The sequence below is a fragment of the Henckelia pumila genome, chromosome 1 (assembly GCF_033568475.1).
Source record: "Henckelia pumila isolate YLH828 chromosome 1, ASM3356847v2, whole genome shotgun sequence".
Lineage (NCBI taxonomy): Eukaryota > Viridiplantae > Streptophyta > Magnoliopsida > Lamiales > Gesneriaceae > Henckelia > Henckelia pumila.
In genome coordinates, this window is record NC_133120.1 from 123,803,713 (window position 1) to 123,818,548 (window position 14,836).

The 14,836-nt window shown below is 34.7% G+C and overlaps 1 protein-coding gene across 1 annotated transcript; it reads left to right on the forward strand.

Annotated features, from left to right (window-relative positions):
* Positions 1-1,722: 1,722 nt before the first annotated feature.
* On the forward strand, positions 1,723-5,677 carry LOC140891413 (protein root UVB sensitive 3). The gene is made up of 14 exons (XM_073299893.1): positions 1,723-1,938; positions 2,362-2,421; positions 2,510-2,548; positions 2,645-2,707; positions 2,797-2,853; positions 2,982-3,045; positions 3,345-3,428; positions 3,621-3,703; positions 3,797-3,926; positions 4,054-4,146; positions 4,510-4,651; positions 4,728-4,768; positions 4,850-5,037; positions 5,257-5,677. Exons 1-14 carry the CDS (start codon positions 1,750-1,752, stop codon positions 5,353-5,355), a joined length of 1,332 nt encoding a protein of 443 aa, XP_073155994.1. The 5' UTR covers positions 1,723-1,749; the 3' UTR covers positions 5,356-5,677.
* The last annotated feature ends 9,159 nt before the right edge of the window (positions 5,678-14,836 follow it).

Sequence of the window (14,836 nt, forward strand, 5' to 3'; positions counted from 1 at the left end):
TATAAAAAAAAACCAACTCGAAAAAACTTCAATAATATTTAGAGTAAGTATGTGGTAAGACGGTAAGACAGATCGATCAAACCTATAATTACAATAATTTTGATATAAAAAAAGTAAATTTTCATTATAGTCAAATAAAGATCTGAGTCACCAACATATCCATAAACTTATCTCATCAAAATTTTTGTGTAATACTATTTTACGATTTTTTGTGGAGGTAAGTTTTCGATATTTCATGGTGATAATAATGAGTTATTTGCACCAACCACCCCTGTGAAATATTGAAAATGCACACTTCTCCCCTATGAAATTTTAATAGGCATCTTCAACCCTGACCTTTTAAAAAATTAGCACACTCACTCCTTCAAATGAGTGATTGTTGCGCACGCGCCCCTCATGCGGCTGAGCAAAGATTTTGATATTTTTTTGCACCAAATACCCCTGTAAAATAAAATGCATATTTGACCCCTGTGAAAATAATTTTTAAATCTATTCAACTCATAATACACAATTTTTATTAAAATTTAATTATAAAATATTTAGCAAACATTTTTTGTTTTATTAATTTTATTTTTAATTTTAAATTTATTATGATTATATAATTAATTGTTTTCTAAAAAATATTATTATTTTATCTTGTTATCATTATTTTATTAAACTTTCTTCTTGTTTCCAACTTCTCCATTAAAAATGCATTCATAAACGAGATTTAAATAACTAAAAATAACAAAATATTAAATCAAAATGATAAGTGAATGATAAGTACCAAAAAATTTTAATTTTATTTATTTTTTTAATTTTAAATTTATAATTTATAATTTATAATTACTTTTTTTAAAAAAAATATTAATTTATCTCGTTATTATTATTTTATCAAATCACTTCGTGTTTTCAACTTTTTCATTAAACATGATTCATAAATAATGATTTAAATATCTAAAAATACCAAAATATTAAACCAAATGATAAGTTAATGAATGTTACTTTTTTGATTTAGAATTATATAAGCATGTTATTTTTTTATTTTTTTATTACAAATTTTGCAATGCATATTCTCGAAAAATTTAAATTTTGGTTCAATAATATATAGTTCTAAATCGAAAAAACAATATGTTTGAACTTATCAGTTTAGTTCAATATTGTGGTACTTGAAATTATTTAAATACTTGTTTATGAATGCATGTTTAATGGAAAATTTGAAAATACGAAGTGAATTTAATAAAATAATGATAACATGATAAAGTAATAATATTTTTAGAAAATAATTAATTAATGATAATATATTTAATATAAAAAATAAAAATTAATAAAACAAAAAATGTTTTCTAAATATTTATAATTGGATTTTATTAAAAATTGTGTATTATGAGTTGAATAGATTTAAAAATTATTTTCACAGGGGTCAAACATGCATTTTTTATATTTTACAGGGGTATTTGGTGCAGAAAAATATCAAAATCTTTGTCCAGTCGCATTAGGGGCGCTTGCGCAACAGTTACTCATCTGAAGGGGCGAGTGTGCTAATTTTTTAAAAGCTTAGGGTTAAAGATGTCTATTGAAATTTCACAGGGGAAAATTATGCATTTTCAATATTTCACAGGGGTGGATGATGCAAATAACTCCTACTTGTAATTTGCCCGACATTTCAATGGCTAATACAAAAATAAACAAAAGTTTAAGGACTGAAATGAAATGAACAAAGTTTATGCAGGAAAGAACTGAGAGAAGCTCAGAACTCAGAAAGCCACAATGGAAGAAGAAACCAGTAAGACGACGCTTCTCCGATCGGAAACCGCCGTTATCGAGGAATGGAACGGCACTACTTCGGAAAATTTAGTGAAAACCGCTGCCATCACTTTTTCTGGAAACTCCGTTCAAAAATCTGCTCGCCGATTCAATCATGTTTCTCGTAGGATTCTCGATGCATTTGTTCCCGAGGTTAAAATTTCTCGATGTTCTTTCTTTTCAGTTGGTACTAGCAATATAGTGCGAGGTCCGTAGAGTATACGAATTGCTAGTCTTATCAATTTCTTGGAATTTAACACTCGCTAGAAGTAGCATTACGTGAATACGGATCGATTACTGTGGTTTAGCATTTGTACTCTATGTAACGTGTTAAACTTGTGATATATTTTTTCCTGTTCCTTTAGGAAAAAATTCTATTAAATCAACCTGGAATTCTCTTTCTTGGATACAAATGTTTGCTTTACGGGTTTTATGTTGAAAAAATTGGCTCTTTATCCAAGCAAATGTAGAGGAAGCTACTGGCATGAATCATATGAGTTTAAACTATATTAGCCTATCTTACTATGCCCGATTCCTTGAGAAAAATAATTTTGGTTAAAAATTGTGTCAATGCAGGGATTCCCAAGCAGCGTGACTCCTGATTATGCCCCCTTTCAATTATGGGACTCTTTGCAGGTTGGAAATTAATTGACTTCCTGTTACCAAGTTTGAGGTACTTATCTTTCACACTGCCAAGAGTTATTTTTGTTTTTGTCATTTTTAGGGTCTGTCAACTTATATGAGAACAATGCTATCTACCCAGGTGAGATATGCAATAGTTTGAGGTTAACACTTATGTTGTACCTTATCCCATTGGTTGCACTTATTAACACTTGTTGATTACTTCAAGTGGTTTTAGGCTCTCTTAAGTGCTATTGGGGTTGGCGAGAAATCTGCTACTGTGATAGGGGCCACATTTCAGGTTTTTGGAAAGTTACGAATTTTATGTAGTTATGTATAATGTTTTTTTAACATTAATTGATGTCTAACGTTCTCAGTTTTGAATTTCAGTGGTTTCTGAGGGATTTAACTGGAATGCTTGGAGGTATCTTATTTACATTTTATCAGGTATTTAATTGCTTTATATTCTAGTTAAGGTTCTTGAATGTTGATGCATGGACTTCTGCTAAGTCAATAAGCAGTTGGTGGTCTGGTAAAAGTACATCAGCTAAAAACACCTCAATCCCTTTCTCTAGGGGGCAAATCTGGATAGCAATGCAAAAATGTGGCGTCTCGTTGCTGATCTTATGAATGATCTTGGTAATAGCATCATCTAAGTTTTATTTGGATTGCATGTTAGTCTTTTGAAAATTTACATGATTATATGTTTGTTCTAGGAATTATTTGCAAATTACCCTAGAATCGATTTTAATCGGTAGTCTTTTCCTTTAAATTTGAAGGAGTGAAATACATAATGTTGTTCATTATTGAAACTTGAGTTGGAAATTCACCCTATCATCGACATTGTACCTTATCATTGTGCATGGAGAGAGTTGGACATTTGTTGTTATTGTTGTCAACATTTTAAATCTTCTACTTGATTATGAACTTTGTTGCAGGGATGTTAATGGACCTTGTTTCGCCTTTGTTCCAATCTGCAATTGTGTTTATTGTATGCTTAGGGAGCATATCGCGATCTTTTAGTAAGTTCTGAACTTACATTTGTTTTATTTTAGCTCACCATTATGCACCACAATTTTGTTTAAAAATCACCTTAATATTAATACTCTGCCATTCGGAGTTATGTTTCTGTCATGGAATTTGATTGGACTCTGCAAAACAAAAGGCTAAAGTAAAGTTGTTTCTTTCTATTCTCATGTCATGCTGCTTCTTAGCTGGTGTTGCCAGTGGTGCCACTAGAGCTGCTTTAACACAACATTTCGCACTTCAGAATAATGCAGCGGATATATCCGCAAAGGTAATGTGCATTTGATGATAAAGAAAAGAATTTTCTGGACATCAACTTAAGTGCAGTCGTTTATATGTCTGTTACCTTTATGTGATGTGATAGGAAGGAAGCCAAGAGACTGTTGCAACTATGATTGGAATGGCTTTGGGAATGCTCCTCGCTCATATTACTCTGGGGCACTCACTTGCCATTTGGTTTTGTTTTCTTTCTCTCACCATCTTTCATATGTATGGTTAGTCTTCAGTTTTCATGCTTAGTTCTATCAAGCATATTCCAGCAGCTTTCTCATGCCTTAATTTTTAAACTTCAACTGCGTTTAATCACTCAATATGTTTGTGGTTTTTCTCTGTGGTTTACAGCAAACTATAAGGCTGTTCGCTGCCTCTCACTTTCTACGATGAATTGTGAAAGAAGCTCTATTATTTTGTCACATTTCATGGAGACTGGTCAAGGTCAGATATTCGATTTTTGGAGCTGCTTTTTGGAAACACAATGTGTCTTTATCTTGCTTCTTTTGAAGTGCTTGTGAAGGTCTCTACTCTCTAGATATATGCATGAGCATTATGATTTATGTAGACTGTTGTTACTTTTTCATTTTCAGAAGAAAAAAAAAATGTAATTTATTGCCAATGTGAATGAATTATATTGAAATGATAAGCTTGTGTTTCAGAGGAAATTCATTCCGAACTTCTCTGTAATAATAATTGATATTATTTACTTTTTGTCGATGGATCCAGGCATTGAACTTCTGTTACCGTGTTCATTATTTGGTATTCAGTCTCATTGACTTTATATTTCTCTGTGCTGGTTGCAAGTTCTTTCTCCTAAACAGGTCTCAGTGATGGAGCACGTCTTACCTCTGTGGATGACTTCGTGGACAGAAAAAAGTAGCATTGAATATTTGCACCCACGGGTTCAGTTAGGAGTTCGGCTATCATCACTTAACAGCAAAGAACTGTGAGTGCTAAAAAATCTCCTCTGAAAATGCCTTTATCTTAAACTATTTAAATAAATTATTTTCCGTTGCAAACAGGGTGGACCTCTCTCATTTGGCTGGCTCTTACTATAGTAAAGGTAGAAAGTTCGTATGGACTTTTCTTTGCATCAATGTTAAAACCAAGAATGTCGGCTTCTTAGCTGATTTTCTATGTGCAGGGAAGTATATACCTCTTCAGAGAAATGATAAAATCAGTGTCATTATGCACAGAGATTCGACAGCGGCAGATGTCTTACAGGCTTTCATTCATGCTCTTGTCCTGGTAAAACCTATTGCCAAAAATGGAGATGCACATTTGGAAAGTCAATCATGGATGTCTCAAAACTATGAAACCTTGATTGTGAAGGTATGTTTTTGACTAAATTTATGTGACACGCTCAGCAAATGGCCGGTAAAAAGGGGAAACAAACACAAAATTAAATGCTCCATTTGCACGTTTTCTGCTGCTTTCTTGCATCACTTCAACATACAAATGATTCCTTTTACCCAAATTTATGTATAAAAAAAATATGCATTCATTATCTCGGAGTTATTTATGGTTATAGCTTAAACTTCATGCTGGCAGCTTCAATCATCCGGATGGAGAACAGAACGTCTTCTGTCGCCCTCGGTTGTATGGAAGGCGACTTGGTATTTCAGTTCTTCGGATGAAAAACTTGACTAGGTGATTTCAAGCATTGCCTGAAGAAGCTCGGTTCTCGTTTCTGATTTCTAATCAGCAAGACAGCAACCATGACTTTATTCAGACGAAAAATGAAGATATTTTGAAGCAACACTTGTAACTGCAAGCACTTCAGATGCATTATTTTGTCATGCTGCCCATCCTTTTTATATTTCAACCATAATTTAATTGTTAAAACGAAACTTGAAATGGTGTTCGGTTCATTAAATATAAAAACAAAAGAAATTGTGTTCATTTTATTTTTCTTTTAAGGTGAAATTTTAGCATCCGTCATAGCTTTTTTGTAATTTTGGTTTTCATGTTGTCCAATATATGTTTTAGTTCTATACTTTTCAATGTTATTTTTGTGATACTCGTTTATAATTCTTTTAGGTGTGTTAATGTGGTGTCAAATGCATCATCAATGATAAGTAATTTCATGAAAAATTATCAAAATTACGAAAATAAAAGACTAAAATGTGAAAAAAGCAAAAATAGACGTTAAAGATTGAATTTTATTTTCTTTAAAGACTATGATCATAACCTATCATATTCCATCACATTACATATAAGACCAAATCATAATTTTATGACACTGTTTTCACTCCATGCACTGCAAATGTCCTCGTTATGGAACGATATCTAAATTTTGTTTGCTATGGTGCCATATTTGGGTAAAATTGGGGTCAAACTTTGTCTAGTCAAATACAATTAGGGAAAAAATTGGTGGTGCCATATAGAACGATATTCGAAGGTGGCTAAAAATCCAATAAGGGGAAAAAAAGCGTAAAAGTTAAAACCTTTTACTTTATAACCCATTTGCGTATGTGGTAGATTTAGTTTTCTGGGCTCGATCAATAATAATAACTAGCATAGCTGTACACGCGTTGCGTGTGTATGAAATAATATAATATACTTAGTATATATGTTATATATAAATATTATATTATTTCAATAATTTTTAAAATTATGTTTTTTTATTTCTAAAATAATATAAAAATAAATTTTAAAATTATTTATCATTTTATCCTATCTATCATGATTAGTTGAGAAAAATATGTAAATATATAAATAAAATCTATTTTACTTATTTATATATGTAATGTAAAGGGTAATTTTGGAACAAAAGATGGTGTCCTCCCTCTAAGGTGCTCAACTTTTATATATAGTATATATATATATAGTAAAAATAATAATAATAATTATTATTATTAATTATTATTATTATTTTTGTGCAAATTTATACCACCAAGAGTCGAGTATAATAAAATACACAGCGTTGCGGGTTCGATTCTTGTGTGGAACATATTTCTGCTGAAATATTGTGGGGGTATGCTCTAGAGGTTGGCCATGTTGCTTCCTCCCTCAGGTCCCTGCCGCTCGTGCACATCCCTCGATTTAACCCCCGCATGAGCCAATAAGCCTCTGGCTCATGTGGGATGGGGTCCCCTTCAGGGTCAATTTTTTTTTTATTATAATGAAATACACAAGAAGAGGTCAAATTTGCCAAAAATAAAAAAAATAATAATTCACTGCATCCATTAATATATACATTTATTTATTAACTAGGAAAAGATACGTGCGATGCACGTGAGAACACATTCTATTGTCGACAAGCGTTGTTAAAAAAATGAGAAGAGATGAGATGAGATGAGATGAGATGAGATGAGAAGAGACTAACGAGCAGTTAATTAATTATTTTCATTGTATTTTAGTCAATAGTAAAATTCAATGAAATATTGTAACGCCCAGAAATTCGTCACGTAAATTCGCATGCATAACTAGGGAATTTAATAATTTTAAAATAATGTAAAAATGTGTTAAATTGTTTTTATGAATGATTATTTAAATTATGTGATTTATTTGCATGTTTTAAATAATTTCTTTCGGCATTTAAATCGGTATGATTTGATTTATGAATTTATTTGAGAAAGTTTATTTTATGATCGCGTAGGCGAGACCGTGGACGGACGAGATGTTTGTTTTCACCCAAAATATTTTATGATATTTTTAGGAGCCTTAAAATATTATTTTAAGGTATAATTGGAAGAAAATTATGGTATTTACATATATATTTATTTATGTGCTAGTTTTTACCCAAAATAAGTTATTTTAATTACTTTTATTAACCTTTAAAAATCTCCTATTTTATTATTTCGAGATTATTAAGTTCTTAGCAAATTATCATGTATTTTTTTTAAAGGTTAAATTATAGTAATTATCTATCCAAAGTATTTATTTAAATATTTAACCTAGATTACCCAAAATATTATCCTAAGATTTTCTACCCCAATCCACCTACCCCTTACCCTACGTAAACTCACCTTTGAGCCGCCTCCATCATTAATCAGAAACATCCTCCAATTCACAGCACACACAACACGATTACCTTGAGGAATTAAAATTTAGGATATTTGACGTCTCGATCGTCCCGATGCGCCGATACGTGTTGTTATCACTTTTTAGATCAAGAAATCATCGAGGCACGTTTTGAATCCCTTTTTGCTCACCGTTTAAATCGTAGTACACTGATTTTTACATGATTGATCAGTTAATGCATGTATAATGTGGCGTGAATGAAAAATCTTACAAGATCATGCATGTGTTTCACGTTTTTCTGCATATATCCAGATTTTCGGTTGTTTTTTTTTATTTTGGACAGATCTAAGCTGCTGATCCATGTGTTAGGGTTGTTCTAGGGTCCTTAGGAGTGTCTTGGGGTGGTGTCTCGGCCATGGAAAAGGGCTGCATTCAAGCTGGACGCGGCTTTTTCCGGGACGCGGCAGATTCTCGCATCGGCTTGGGTAGGGGTTCGGGTTATTCTTGCTGGTTCATGGTCGGACCAGGGACTAACCAAGGGCTAGGGGGTTCGAGTTAGGGTCCTTAGGGGCTGGTCTGTAGGGTGGCTCGGTCTTGGTAAGGGCTGGAACCAAGGCTGGTCGTGAGTGGGTGCAGGTGGCGGGTTGCGCAGGTTCATGGGGTAGATGGGATCAGGTTGCTCGGTTAGGGGGCTGGCTGGACCAGGGGCTGGTCTGGTCAGTCCGGCAGGACCCTGGGGAGGTCCTGCCGGCGGAGCTCCGGCCAGGGGTGGCCGGAGCTGGGCAAAGGAAGCAAGAAAGGATGGGGCAGCGTGAGGTACGTGGGCTTGAAAAGCCACGTACAATGTGGGTTTTTGGGTTTAGACGGGCCGGGCCCGGGTTTTGGGTCCGGGTCGGGTCTAAAATGATGGGTCAAATAACTTTAGTCCGGGTCTAGATTTTTATTATTTGGGCTTGGGTATTTTATTTTAATTAATTAAGAGTCTAAGTAGTTAATAAATGAGTTGGGCTTGTTAATTAATTAATTGAACTAATTTATGGGCTTTAATAATTATTGAAGTGAGCCCACTAATTTTTCATGGGTCGTGTGATCCATGAGAATTATTGGGCCAAGTTGAGTCGGGTTTAATAATTTTATCGGTCTAGTTTATAATTAATGGTTAAATAATAATTTTATTAATTTAATTTTAAGTTAATTAGTTAATGGACTTAAATTATGTTTTTAAGTGAGCCCATTAGTTTCTCAGGGTTCTGGGGGCCCATGAAGCTTAATGGGCCAGGTCAAGTTGGGTTTTTGGGTTTTGAGCCAGTCTAGGAATTTTTGAGTTTAAGTCTAGTGGTCAGCAGCTCGAACAAGTCCTTGGAAAAATAAATGTCCGTAAATATATATTTAATTCATGCATGCATTTTTATTAGATATATAAATATGATTTTTTAAGAAAATAAATTAAATATATATTTACGGACAAATTTTCACGAAATAAAGAAATAATGAGAATTTTTATGTTCATGCATCATTAAAAAATTTTATGATAAGCTTAATTGCATGTTAAGAAAAAAATATATTTTTATGGAAGTTGAAGTGAAGGTGAAAAGTGATGTGGTTGGAGGCCGGGATACCTGGGCCCGGTGACCTTCCTAATGATGTTTATGTATGATGAGCTTATGGATCCAGCTGAGAGTGCTGGTGAAGTGGCAGCACAGAGGTGGAAATCCCACCGCCACGTACGTTGGTTTATAGATTGATCAATCGCTTAGTATGATGCCACCGACATGGATACGACCTGTTGAGAACTAAGAAATCATGATAAGTTATTTTATGAGATTTATTAAGTATGATGATACATGTTTAGCATTATGATAAATCAGTATAATTATTTTATTTCATGTTTATATGTATATAATTTTAAGATCATGCACGTATATTTATATTCACGTATTTTATATGATGTGTGCTTGTGTGTGGTTTCATTTTGTTATGTAAGGATAGAACGTGCTGAGCCTCTAGGCTCACTAGATTTAAATGGTGCATGTGAGCAAAATGTCAATGAAGTTAATGTGTTTCCGACTGGTGGCGAGGGTGTATGAGTATCCAGGCAGCTAGTACCCGTGACCATAGCTCATTTATGATATTGATGTTTTGAGAGTAGAACGTTTATTTTCGCATATGTTTTATTATTATGGATTTTTAGTATGTGCATGAAATTTAGATTTGAGTATTTATTTTCTAAGTTTTCATAAATTTTTGTGAAAGAAATATTATTTAGGAATTTTATTATGAAATTCTTATGAAATATTATTTAGTAATTAATTTTAAGTATTTAATTGCATGCGTGTACCTTTATTGTATTTTTTGTGTATTTTTATTTTAAATTAAGTAAAGTTATTTTTAAGTATTATATATATGTATGGGCATATATATATTTATATTCATTATTTTATTATCGGAGAGTTTTTTAAAAAAAAAAAATCCAGTAGAAGTTTTAGGATGTTTCATTTGGTATCAGAGCCATGGTCCTTGGAGGGTGACTAGTCTGCTTCTCGGAGCTCAGAAGCCGCACTGCCAGTCTGTAAGTTTTAAGTGTTTAAAATTATGATTTATGCATGAGACACAGGAGTTATATTTTTAATGATTTATGAAAATGAGAATTTAAAGTTACGACAGTCTTAAAGTCAAAAATATTAGTTATGCATGGCGATTTACGTAAAGAAATATGTGGTGGTGCAGAATGCCTCCGAGACCTATGAACAGACGTGGGAAATCTCCACCTCCACCTCCACCTCCGCAGAACCCTCTTGCAGCATTGGAGCAGGCCAATGCTAATATGATGGCAGGGATTACTGCTCTGTTGGAGCAGCAGGCTGCACATCCTAGACTGTCCCACGAGGAGGACGTTGCTGAGCCGTTCCAGAAGAAGGGGCCGAAGGAGTTCACTGGTACCACCGATCCATTGGTGGTTGAGGGGTGGATTCGTTCTTTGGAGTCCATCTTTGCATACATAGGGATTACTGACGCCGACAGGGTGAACTGTGCGACTTATATGATGAGGGGATATGTAGCTCTTTGGTGGGAGGGTGCTGCCAGTGGAGTACATCTTCCTACATTGACTTGGGCGGAGTTTAGGCGTATCTTCTACGCCAAGTATTTCACGGAGGATGTGCGCAGTCGCATGATCTGGGAGTTTATAAGTCTCCGACAGGGGGACAAGACAGTGGTTGAGTACATCAAGCAGTTCGAGAGGGGGTGTCATTTTGTGCCCCTGATTGCTGATAGTGCGCAGGAGAAGATGAGACAGTTTGTCTATGGGCTTAGGGCGGACATCAAGCATGATGTACGCATGTTGGACGTCACTACTTATGAGGCTGCGGTTAGTAGGGCATTGAGATCCGAGGATGGTAGGAAGAAAATCTTGAGGGAGAAACAGAGGAAGAGACAGTTCCAACCATCGTACCACGAGTCGCATCCACAGCAGGATGCAAAGAAGCAGTCCACTAGGCCGTCGAAGGTACCAAATCCACTGAGACAGCAGGGAGCTATCGTTCCTCGTGCAGAAGCACTACCTCTCTGCCAGAAATGCCAGAAGCCCCATCCAGGAGCGTGCATGAAGGGATCAGGCATGTGCTATCATTGCAAGGAACCAGGACACATTATGCTGCACTGTCCCAAGAAGAATGCTGTCGGACGTGTTTATGTGATGCAGGCGGAGGAAGCAGTGCCGGATACTTTGCGCATCACGGGTAATTTTTCTTAACGCATTAAAATTTGTCGTTTTTGGATTGCTCTATTCGGGACTACGCGAAGAAACTTGTTATTGCCTGGAGTTCGTTTCAATTTCGAGGACGAAATTCCATTTAAGGGGGAGAGAATTGTAACGCCCAGAAATTCGTCACGTAAATCCGCATGCATAACTAGGGAATTTAATAATTTTAAAATAATGTAAAAATGTGTTAAATTGTTTTTATGAATGATTATTTAAATTATGTGATTTATTTGCATGTTTTAAATAATTTCTTTCGGCATTTAAATCGGTATGATTTGATTTATGAATTTATTTGAGAAAGTTTATTTTATGATCGCGTAGGCGAGACCGTGGACGGACGAGATGTTTGTTTTCACCCAAAATATTTTATGATATTTTTAAGAGCCTTAAAATATTATTTTAAGGTATAATTGGAAGAAAATTATGGTATTTACATATATATTTATTTATGTGCTAGTTTTTACCCAAAATAAGTTATTTTAATTACTTTTATTAACCTTTAAAAATCTCCTATTTTATTATTTCGAGATTATTAAGTTCTTAGCAAATTATCATGTATTTTTTTTAAAGGTTAAATTATAGTAATTATCTATCCAAAGTATTTATTTAAATATTTAACCTAGATTACCCAAAATATTATCCTAAGATTTTCTACCCCAATCCACCTACCCCTTACCCTACGTAAACTCACCTTTGAGCCGCCTCCATCATTCATCAGAAACATCCTCCAATTCACAGCACACACAACACGATTACCTTGAGGAAAATTTAGGATATTTGACGTCTCGATCGTCCCGGTGCGCCGATACGTGTTGTTATCACTTTTTGGATCAAGAAATCATCGAGGCACGTTTCGAATCCCTTTTTGCTCACCGTTTAAATCGTAGTACACTGATTTTTACATGATTGATCAGTTAATGCATGTATAATGTGGCGTGAATGAAAAATCTTACAAGATCATGCATGTGTTTCACGTTTTTCTGCATATATCCAGATTTTCGGTTGTTTTTTTTTTTTATTTTGGACAGATCTAAGCTGCTGATCCATGTGTTAGGGTCGTTCTAGGGTCCTTAGGAGTGTCTTGGGGTGGTGTCTCGGCCATGGAAAAGGGCTGCATTCAAGCTGGACGTGGCTTTTTCCGGGACGCGGCAGATTCTCGCATCGGCTTGGGTAGGGGTTCGGGTTATTCTTGCTGGTTCATGGTCGGACCAGGGACTAACCAAGGGCTAGGGGGTTCGAGTTAGGGTCCTTAGGGGCTGGTCTGTAGGGTGGCTCGGTCTTGGTAAGGGCTGGAACCAAGATGGTCGTGAGTGGGTGCAGGTGGCGGGTTGCGCAGGTTCATGGGGTAGATGGGATCAGGTTGCTCGGTTAGGGGGCTGGCTGGACCAGGGGCTGGTATGGTCGGTCCGGCAGGACCCTGGGGAGGTCCTTCCGGCGGAGCTCCGGCCAGGGGTGGCCGGAGCTGGGCAAAGGAAGCAAGAAAGGATGGGGCAGCATGAGGTACGTGGGCTTGAAAAGCCACGTACAGTGTGGGTTTTTGGGTTTAGGCGGGCCGGGCCCTGGTTTTGGGTCCGGGTCGGGTCTAAAATGATGGGTCAAATAACTTTAGTCCGGGTCTAGATTTTTATTATTTGGGCTTGGGTATTTTATTTTAATTAATTAAGAGTCTAAGTAGTTAATAAATGAGTTGGGCTTGTTAATTAATTAATTGAACTAATTTATGGGCTTTAATAATTATTGAAGTGAGCCCACTAATTTTTCATGGGTCGTGTGATCCATGAGAATTATTGGGCCAAGTTGAGTCGGGTTTAATAATTTTATCGGTCTAGTTTATAATTAATGGTTAAATAATAATTTTATTAATTTAATTTTAAGTTAATTAGTTAATGGACTTAAATTATGTTTTTAAGTGAGCCCATTAGTTTCTCAGGGTTCTGGGGGCCCATGAAGCTTAATGGGCCAGGTCAAGTTGGGTTTTTGGGTTTTGAGCCAGTCTAGGAATTTTTGAGTTTAAGTCTAGTGGTCAGCAGCTCGAACAAGTCCTTGGAAAAATAAATGTCCGTAAATATATATTTAATTCATGCATGCATTTTTATTAGATATATAAGTATGATTTTTTTAAAAAATAAATTAAATATATATTTACGGACAAATTTTCATGAAATAAAGAAATAATGAGAATTTTTATGTTCATGCATCATTAAGAATTTTTATGATAAGCTTAATTGCATGTTAAGAAAAAAATATATTTTTATGGAAGTTGAAGTGAAGGTGAAAAGTGACGTGGTTGGAGGCCGGGATACCTGAGCCCGGTGACCTTTCTAATGATGTTTATGTATGATGAGCTTATGGATCCAGCTGAGAGGGCTGATGAAGTGGCAGCACAGAGGTGGAAATCCCACCGCCACGTACGTTGGTTTATAGATTGATCAATCGCTTAGTATGATGCCACCGACATGGATACGACCTGTTGAGAACTAAGAAATCATGATAAGTTATTTTATGAGATTTATTAAGTATGATGATACATGTTTAGCATTATGATAAATCAGTATAATTATTTTATTTCATGTTTATATGTATATAATTTTAAGATCATGCACGTATATTTATATTCACGTATTTTATATGATGTGTGCTTGTGTGTGGTTTCATTTTGTTATGTAAGGATAGAACGTGCTGAGCCTCTAGGCTCACTAGATTTAAATGGTGCAGGTGAGCAAAATGTCAATGAAGTTAATGTGTTTCCGACTGGTGGCGAGGGTGTATGAGTATCCAGGCAGCTAGTACCCGTGACCATAGCTCATTTATGATATTGATGTTTTGAGAGTAGAACGTTTATTTTCGCATATGTTTTATTATTATGGATTTTTAGTATGTGCATGAAATTTAGATTTGAGTATTTATTTTCTATGTTTTCATAAATTTTTGTGAAAGAAATATTATTTAGGAATTTTATTATGAAATTATTATGAAATATTATTTAGTAATTAATTTTAAGTATTTAATTGCATGCGTGTACCTTTATTGTATTTTTTGTGTATTTTTATTTTAAATTAAGTAAAGTTATTTTTAAGTATTATATATATATGTATGGACATATATATATTTATATTCATTATTTTATTATCGGAGAGTTTAAAAAAAAAAAAATCCAGTAGAAGTTTTAGGATGTTTCAAATATAATATGTAAGTACAACATGTATTATGAAATTAGTGAGAACAATCTTTGTTCAAAAATTTTATGTATTACAAATCTAATTGAATATATGTTGGGGGTGCAATAATTGTTTCTGCTAGGTAGAACGATCGAACCATGACGCTTGAGTTGATGTGCGATTTAAAAGATTTGAGTTGCACCATTACCTAGCTATAGCTCTTGGTAAAGCGGCAAATGCTCGGTCC